General features: G+C 50.3%; 1 protein-coding gene across 1 annotated transcript; it reads left to right on the top strand.

The window, feature by feature from the left end:
- Positions 1 to 271: 271 nt before the first annotated feature.
- Positions 272 to 8,315, top strand: PIM2 (Pim-2 proto-oncogene, serine/threonine kinase). The gene is made up of 6 exons (XM_081175826.1): positions 272 to 479; positions 4,402 to 4,508; positions 5,393 to 5,443; positions 5,555 to 5,927; positions 6,666 to 6,842; positions 7,699 to 8,315. Exons 1-6 carry the CDS (start codon positions 440 to 442, stop codon positions 7,863 to 7,865), a joined length of 915 nt encoding a protein of 304 aa, XP_081031952.1. The 5' UTR covers positions 272 to 439; the 3' UTR covers positions 7,866 to 8,315.
- The last annotated feature ends 672 nt before the right edge of the window (positions 8,316 to 8,987 follow it).

Genomic DNA, 8,987 nt, shown 5'->3' with positions numbered 1-8,987 from the left:
GCCAACCCACTTCAAGGCCAAGAGGAGGGTCAAGGCTGCCGGGCACACGCGCCTCCTTGGATCCTCGCCACGTCCAAGCGGTTCAAGTTGATCTTTCCCGGTCGCGCGTGGAAAGGAAATGCCCAGCCCGGCTCCGCCCTCCGCTTCCCGCCCCTCCAGTTGCGTCGGCTCATTTGCATAGAGAACCGAAGGGAGACCTTCATTGGCCGCCGCGGTGAGAGATGCAAATAAGCCGAGCCGCCTGAAAGGCCGGGTGCGTAAAAGCGCAGAAAGGAGTTCTCGGCTGGTCGCTTCGGAGCGGAACTGGCGAAGCGCGCTCAGCACTTGGAGCAGCTATGCAGCGCCGGGGCGCCCGCCTGAGCCGCGCTTGAGCCGCCTGCGCCTCTGCGGGCATCGGTCCGGGCTCGAGATCGCGGACGAGGCAGCCCTGCTGGGGACGATGGTCCCGGAGCGGAGCGAAGTCGCTTGGAGTTCCGCAGGTAAGGCGTGCGCGCCCGTCTCCCCCGCTGGTGGAGGTTTCCTCCAAGGCTCGCGCGCCTCTTCGAGTGGGGTCGGGTTTGGAGGCGCGGATTTGCTCGATGAGGACTAACTGCTTGCCCCCCAGACCCGGCTCCCATAGGGCGCCCACACGAGGCACCGGCTTGTCGCGTTCAGAGACATACTATAATAATAATTTATTATTTATACCCCGCCCAACTGGCTGGGTTTCCCCACACATGCTGTGTGTGTGTACACACACATATATAACGTTGCCAAACCTATTGTAAATGGAGTACCTAGTACCTCTGCAAAGCAGTTGCCATAAATAAAGTACCAGGAACTTTTATTTCAGTCCTGGGCTGTTGAAATGTAAATGTATCTGAACGCGGCAAGCGTGTGCCTCGCGCGGGTGTACTAGTTGTATATGTGTGTGTTTATTTATTCATTCATTACATTGATATCCCGCCTTTCCTGCAAGCTGCTCAAAGCGGGGTACATAACTTCTCCCCATACTTGCTACCATAAGTGTCAACTCCCTGGGTGCCCGAGCATCCCCAAAATTCCCCATTAAGGAGCTGGGCACTCACAAATTTCGGCGCCACGGTCGCGGGGCCAAGTTGGCACCCCTGCTTACTATCCCCGCAACAACTCTGCGAAGTACGTCCGTTACGCTGAGGCAGTGACCCAAGGTCACCCAGCGAGTTTGGTAACCGAGTCTGGGGGTTTGAACCCCTGTCTCCCAGGGCCTAGTGCAACACTCTAACCGCTACACCACATTGTCTCTCATCTCCCTGTCCGTGTGCTCCCCTAAACTTAATGCGTGAAGAGTTCCTGCGCTTTTTCAACGCACGGGATCCTATCCAACTCTCCTTTCTTGCACCCTCCCCCTGCTAAAGTTTTGGATGCTGGGGCGCTTCCAAAGGCGCAGGAGCAGAGCCAGTGCAGTGGATGGTGATAATTAATAATAATCTCCCTGACCTCTCCATTCCCATCCTAAACTGGGTCGCCCGCAGCGGGTGTAAGGAGGGGGGAAAGGGGAAACTCTGCAAGATGCGCCTTCTCGCTCGTGGCTGCAGGATAGGGCGCATCTCTGTGCATTTTTCTCTTATGTCCCTTTGCCCTGTTGGGTTCCTTTGCAGAAAGCTTCGGTAGTAGCGGAGACCTGCTTTCTTTCTCTGCTGCAGATCGCCCTGGTTCTTCATCCGTCTCCCTCTCACTTCCTCGCCAGTCGCCCCTCCTTTCTTCATTCCTCTCGACACCCTTTTCCGAGAGGGCTGCCGGTTCCTTGGAAAGGTGGGCGCCACCTCGGAAGCCCTTTCCCCCAGTTGCTGTCCACCTGACCTTGGGGTTAGGGGTGCGCCTAAGGCAACTCTGGGGTTTGGGCACTGGGGAAACCGGGGCGTGCAATGCCTTAAAGCCTGGAATAGCTCGGTTGGGGGAGCATGAGACTCTTAATGTTGTGAGTTCGAGCCCGGTGTTGGGCAAAATATTCCTGCACTTGCAGGGGGTTGGACTAGATTGCCCCGCGAGGTCCCTTCCAATTTACAACATCTCTATAATAAATGGGAGTTCTGAGAGGGGAGATATGAAGTGGATGTTCCACAGATGCGCCCCTTTTCTGCCTCCCTTCCTCCTTGGAAAAAGCCACCTTTTGCGCGATCCTTCTTTTGCACAATGGTTTTAGGCAGAGGGGTCTCCTATTCCCGTGGCGTCTGCTTACCTTGCGTGCCCCCTAACTTGGCGCACACAACACAAGGAAAGCGGGCAGGCGACGCAGAGGGAAGGTCGGAGAAGCAGCCTGGGTGCCGAAATGCCTGGAAGCGGCGAGGACGACTCTCTGCTGCCCCCCACCGAATAAAGTGCGCTCGAGAAAGGGCGAGTCAGTTCGCAAACTCGTTAAGCATCTCTGCTCTCCCACTCCAGTGAGAAACTCCGCGGTATGCAGCCGTGGCTGGTTTGGATTCCTGTTAGATGAGATGTGCGGCATCTTTGTCATGCTTGCTTTATTTACAAACACATGCAAGCGGAGCGTGAGTTCAGCAAAGAGGTCGCATTACTTACCTCCAGCTAGATGGAAACTCTCTTTTTCCAAATTGCCTACTGCTCTTTCTTTCCCCCTGGTTCAGACACGCCTCACCCCTCTTCCATCCCCTGGAGGGATATCTCCTCCCCTGATAACTCATTCAAAAACAGAGGATTTCCCAGAAACAACCTCCTAACCTTTACCTCCCATTGGTGAATCATCAGGCAAACATCCTGGATTCTCACCTTGCCCCATCTGCCTAACAAACGAACTCCTTTCTCATGCTGTCTGTGGGATGGGCTTTTGCCTCAAGCGAAAGAAGCGCAGCTGAATGTGACCTAGTTTGAGTTGCTAATTCTTTGCTTCCTGAAGGGACTCTTGTGCCTTTTAAGCCCTTTGTAATGGGAAGCCTCCTCCATCTCCTCTTGCATTCCAAACGCTGCAAACTGCAGGCAGAAAGCTGTTGTGCTCAGCTCCTCCTGCTTGCATGCTTCTGGCAAGCAACTGGCTGGCCACCTTGACAGCAAGATGCTGGAGTTAATTTGCCACTGGCCTCAGCCATTAGGCTCTTCTGGCAAACTGTTCCTATCATAGTTTTGCAGCAAGCAAAATGTGTCAGGGACAGCCTTCCTCCACTGCTGCATGCATCTCCTTCCTGGAGAAAACTTTGCCCATTGACTTCAGCTGTTCAAGGCAAGGAACCTCCATCAATAAAAAAAGAGTTGGCCACAACACATGCAAGGATCTTAGTCTGCAGCTCTCGCTCTCTCTTTCCTCCCACTTATTGTTTGTATTAAAGCTGGGCTGAGAGGCAGTCAACCAGGAAGTCCAGTTTCACCAGCTGCTAGGCTAGGAAAGCCGGTCTCTGATGGGCAGGAGAGCAGCTGTCCTTCCTGTGAGTCACATGCAAGGCTCTGGGTGGCTTTGTCATTTACTGAGTTGTCCTTTGTTTAAAGCATGAGAAGTGAGGATCTAAAGCACGCACCCCCAACCTTCGGCCCTCCAGATGTTTTGGACTACAGTTCCCATGATCCCTGACCGCTGGTCCTGTTAGCTAGGGATCATGGGAGTTGTAGGCAAAAACATCTGGAGGGCCGCAGGTTGGGGATGCCTGATCTAAAGCCTCAGAAAAATTGGCTACCGCCTGCCCATCTTCTTCGCTTCCTCCCTAACCCCTTCACTCCAGTGCCTTTAGGACCAAACAATCTGACGTTAAAGATGCCAAAATCCTTTCATGCAGTTAAATAAATGGCAGAGCTCTTCTTTAATTTCTGGAAACTGCAAGTGGGGAGAGTGCTCTTGTGTTTTCTTCATCTCAGGCCCAGAGATGCAGAAATTAGGAAAGCTTCACTTCTTGCAAGACGGGGGCACCTGTGGCCCTGCAGGTGTTGCTGGACTACAGCTCCCATCAACGCCAAGCAGTATAGCCAATGGCTGAGGATGATGGGAGTTGGAGTCCAGCAACACCTGCAGGGCCACAGGTTCCCCATCCCTGGTGGGGGTGCATCTTTCTCCTCTGCTTGGGAAGTCTGGAGGAGTCGCTCTGAATTTGAGAGCCATTTGCAGTGTTCTTGAACTCAAATTCTTCTTGGAGGCAGTGATGCAGTGCGGTCGTTTTAGCCCCTGGCCTCAATGGATTGACAGGAGGGAGTCCTTCTCTAGATGCTCATGTGGGCATTTCTTTCCTCCCTCCAATATGGTGGTGTGGTAAGCAGACCCTGTTTTATTTGAGGGTCTGCCCCAGAGTCCTGCCCTGGCAGTGCCATCAGAACTGTTGCTGGATTTGGAACAAGAGTGAACAGAAGCCTAGCATGGTGCTCTCATGGTGAAACAGCTACAGCAACGTCCCAGTGTGAATCCAGTCCCAGTAACTTTGTCGTCTACTCTTTTCTCTCTAGGTAAAGACAAAGAATCCTTTGAAGCTCTGTATAAGCAAGGCAGCTTGCTGGGCAAAGGTGGCTTTGGGATGGTCTACGCTGGACACAGGATTGCTGATGGACTGCAGGTGAGACTTTGTGATGGGAGTGGCTGCTGGAGGGGCACTTCGCATGTGATGCAGCAGCAAGTGTGAGCTTGCCACCATGTATGGGATATCCCCAAAACGTGGAGGAGGGAGGAGGAATGGGAAGGTCATTCTGTTGGGCCAGCAGAAATGCTTGTGCTGATTAGTGTTATGTTGAATTCCACCCAGAGAGTTGGCTAGGTTCAGGGAATGTTGCTAGAATGCTGCTGCGAGGCTCCTTATGGGGTCCTTGCCGCGGGACCACATTCATCCAGTGCTATACCAGCTGCACTGGCTCCCGGTGGAGTACAGGGTCAGGTTTAAGGTGCTGGTTTTAACCTTTAAAACCCTATACGGCCTAGGACCCTTGTCCTTATGGTACCACCTCTCCTGGTGTGCAAATAATAACACCCTGAAGATCCCAGGCCCCAGGTAGATTAGACTGGCCTCGACCAGGACCAAGGCCTTTTCAGCTTTGGCCCCAGTCTGGTGGAACACTATCACAGGAGACCAGGGCCCTGCAGGACTTGACATCTTTGATTGGCTCATGCGGGACCAACATGGATAGTTGGCCCTGATGAATACTTGAGGTTCCCAACCCCTATGGTTGTAATTTGTGGGCAATCATTTAATTTTATCCTGATTCTACTTTTTATGCTGTATTTTAATTGATTGTTTGACTGTGCTTTAATGTTAGCTGCCCCCAGCCTGGTCTTGGCCGGGGAGGGCGGGTTTTAAATAAGAATTTAGTTACGTACTAAAAGAGAAATTCTGCAGTCCTGATCTAGGGAAAGTCTGGCTCCGATCCTGCTTCAGTCTCTGTGGGTGGAGGGGGTTTAAAAGTGGTGTGATTTAGGCTCTTATCTCTCTTGTGTTTTCTCCCATAGGTTGCAATCAAGCATGTTGCCAGGAATAAAGTTTCACACTGGGCAGAGCTGGTGAGTTTGTTCGAAAAGCGTTCACCTTCCGTACCGAAGCAACATTCTGTTGACTCCTTAGTTACCCCTGAACTCCTTGTACTTAGTTTATTCTTTGTCTTCCTTTTGCAGCCTAATGGAGCGGTGGTGCCTCTGGAAGTGGCGCTGATGAAGCTCGTGTGCTCAGGATCTGGCCACCGGGGCGTGATTCGCCTCCTGGACTGGTATGAAGGCCCCGAAGGCTTTTTCCTCATCCTGGAGAGGCCCGAGAACTGCCAGGATCTCTTTGACTATGTGACTGAGCAGGGCCCCCTCCCTGAGAAACTCTGCCGCCAGTTCTTCCGCCAGGTGGTGGAAGCCGCTCGCCATTGCCACGAAAAGGGGGTGGTGCATCGGGACATCAAGGACGAGAACATCCTGGTGGATTTGCGCACCGGCAACCTCAAGCTGATTGACTTTGGTTCTGGGGCTTTGCTGAGGGATTCTGCCTACACAGAGTTTGATGGTGAGTGCCAAGGCATTGGAACGTTTTTCCACCTTGGAGGGGAAGTGAGACCCAAGGGCTCTGGCAGTGGAAAGCTGGGAGCTGCAACTGCTGAGAGCCTATATCAAAATTTACTTCTCAGTTCTACTTCCCAGGGTACTTTCATCCCCTTGGAGATGGTTGGGATCCTGGTCTAGAACACAGGGTCTCTAACTTCTGAGCTTGCTTTGAGGTGTGGCCTATGTTCATTTATTCGTTATGAGTTATTTGAAGTCCCAGTAATTGGAGGTTTAAGAAACCCACAAAGCCAGCTCCTGCGTGAAGATCTGCTCAGTAGGCCTTCTGTAAGGGTCCACCTTAGAGACCACTTTGTCTAAAGCAGGGACTTCTCAATCATGGCACTGTTTTTATGGCTTAGAAATGCCAGTCTTGCTAAATCTGGTGAGTTTCAGGAAACCGACAAAGGCTGTGTCTTGTTGAGCCAAAGCTCACTAGGCAAAATTATTGCCAAGATTGTCTTTCAGAATCTGGTTCTGATTATTTGTTACTAGATTGCTTGTTGTTCTATCAGCATTGCTGGGTTTATTTTATTTTTTAACACACTCTTTCTATTTTTTTCTGCTTTAATTTCTATAGAAGTGATCTTTAATTTGTTTTAAATGCAATACTTAGAGGAGTTTTTTGGTTTTGTTTTTTTAAATTGAATGTATCTTAGGCTTGGGACGATTGGTAACCCATTGGCTTCTCTCACCATCTCAGGTACCCGTGTGTACAGCCCACCAGAGTGGGTGGAATCCCAGCAGTACCATGCCCTGCCAGCCACGGTCTGGTCATTGGGGATCCTCCTCTATGACATGGTGTGCGGCGATATCCCCTTTGAACGGGACGAGGAGATTCTGGCTGCAACTGTGGAGTTCCGCACCCCTGTCTCTGCTGGTGAGTGTGTCTGCAAACTGAGGAGATCTAGTTATAAACCCAACAATGAGTTGAATTTGAAATGGTTCTTATATTTCCCCTACTTGTGCTGATCCGGCCTCTCAACCGCAGGGACATTTACCCTTTGAGAAGGACCTGGGTGGCTCTTGATATGATTTTCTTGTAAGCCACCTAGGAAGAAAAAAAAAATCCTAAACGGTTCAAGATTCCCCATCTCTCCTTCATTTTTAGCTCGTGCCTAAAAGTTCGTAGGGACGCGGGTGGTGCTGTGGGTTAAACCACAGAGCCTAGGACTTGCAGATCAGAAGGTCGGCGGTTCGAATCCCCGCGACGGGGTGAGCTCCTGTTGCTCGGTCCCAGCTCCTGCCAACCTAGCAGTTCGAAAGCACGTCAAAGTGCAAGTAGATAAATAGGTACCGCTCTGGCGGGAAGGTAAACGGCGTTTCCATGCGCTGCTCTGGTTTGCCAGAAGCGGCTTAGTCATGCTGGCCACATGACCCGGAAGCTGTATGCCGGCTCCCTCAGCCTATAGAGCGAGATGAGCGCCACAACCCCAGAGTCGGCCACGACTGGACCTAATGGCCAGGGGTCCCTATACCTTTTTAAAGTTTATACCCCATTTCTACGTATCCACAGCCTTAAGGACTAGTGACTTTGCTGTGTGTGTGTACCTTTTAAACAAGGAATTTCATTCTCAGTTTCCCAAATTGGTAAATCCTTCACTTAGGATTGAATCCCTGCAATCTCAAATTCAGATTACAGTGTACAAAGGCCTAACTGGCACAGGGTGGCGGAATGCCTTTGCAAGCCAAGCCTCTTGTATATCCTTGTAATGTTGGCTCTTCTACCTTCCCAGACTGCCAAGATCTAATCCGATGGTGCTTATCTCTGGAACCTTCTGAACGGCCAACGCTGGAACAAGTGCTGTTGCACTCCTGGCTAAAGCTTGACCCTCTTCTTCAGCCTGAAGAACTGCAGAGCCCAGCAAGCCCTCGGGCCACCATTTGCAACAGCAGCGGCTGAGAGACTTAAAACCTCTCCTCTTCTCTCCTCCCCCTCTGCGATGGGGAGGTGGTGCTAATTTGCTACCGCTGAACCTCAGGCAGCCAGGCTTGGTCACTGGCTGAGAAAGAGTTAACCTGGTTCTACAGGTGTGTGTGTGCGTGTTAAAGAGTTTCCCTCTTGTCTAGAGCCACAACTGGGTAGAGAATTCAGATTTCGGAGTTCAAAGTCCTCTCAGCTGCCCAAAGGATGTTTGAATTCTGGGCCTGCCCAGCAATCAGACGTAATTATACATGTAAATACTTGTGTATTGCAATTTTTCAGCCTTTCGGAAGAAAAGGATTCTGGGGTAGGTTTTTGCTGCCCTATCGTGTGTGTGTGCTAATTTTTAAAAAGGAAATGTTTGCAGATAAATTTCACTCAATGAAATCTGAATGGAAATCTATTTAATAAAAATTATTTTGTGAAAGTCAGTCCTTGCTCATTTCAGGTGAAGGGCTGTTTTGTCTGACTGTATTTACATATGGGAGGCTTGCAATGTCTGTAATGTGGAAGTCAAACCATATATTAGATTTCTCTCCCTAAAGTCTATCCTACATTTAACACTCAGATGTCACAAATGCAAAACAAAGGCTTGGATGTGCCTGTCCCAATTCCAACAGGGTTATTAGTCACTTTGAGGTATCGTAATTGTTCTGGAGACAAAACTCCTTTGTCTTCTTGTTCTATAACTGACCTCACAATGGAGACTGAGAAGGTGGTTGATAAGCCAAAACCATATTCCACTATTACAGCACCTGAAACTTCTATATATTAATAAAATGTAGGGTTGCCATATATCTGGAATTTCCCAGACATGTCTGGGATTAAAGCGGCGAAAATAGCGCCTGGGGGGAATTTCGGGAAATTGGCAAAATGTTTGGAATTTTGCCAACAGAAGCAGGAAGTGCCTTTTTGGGGAGGTGAATAAAGCTCAACAACTTTAATGTCCGGAATTTTACTTCCTGAAATATGGCAACCCTAATTAAAATGAAGCCTATTGATCCAAACTCTCAAAGCTGGCATGAAGTGGAGATGATGGGGGAAGCTTTTGGTCTATACAGGCCAGAGTTTTATAAGATCTTGCAGGCCAAATTTGACCGA

Source organism: Podarcis bocagei, assembly GCF_964188305.1.
Source record: "Podarcis bocagei genome assembly, chromosome: 17".
In the NCBI taxonomy this organism is placed as follows: domain Eukaryota; kingdom Metazoa; phylum Chordata; class Lepidosauria; order Squamata; family Lacertidae; genus Podarcis; species Podarcis bocagei.
Note: the sequence above shows the minus strand (reverse complement) of the source record. Positions and strands in the feature narration are given on the sequence as shown.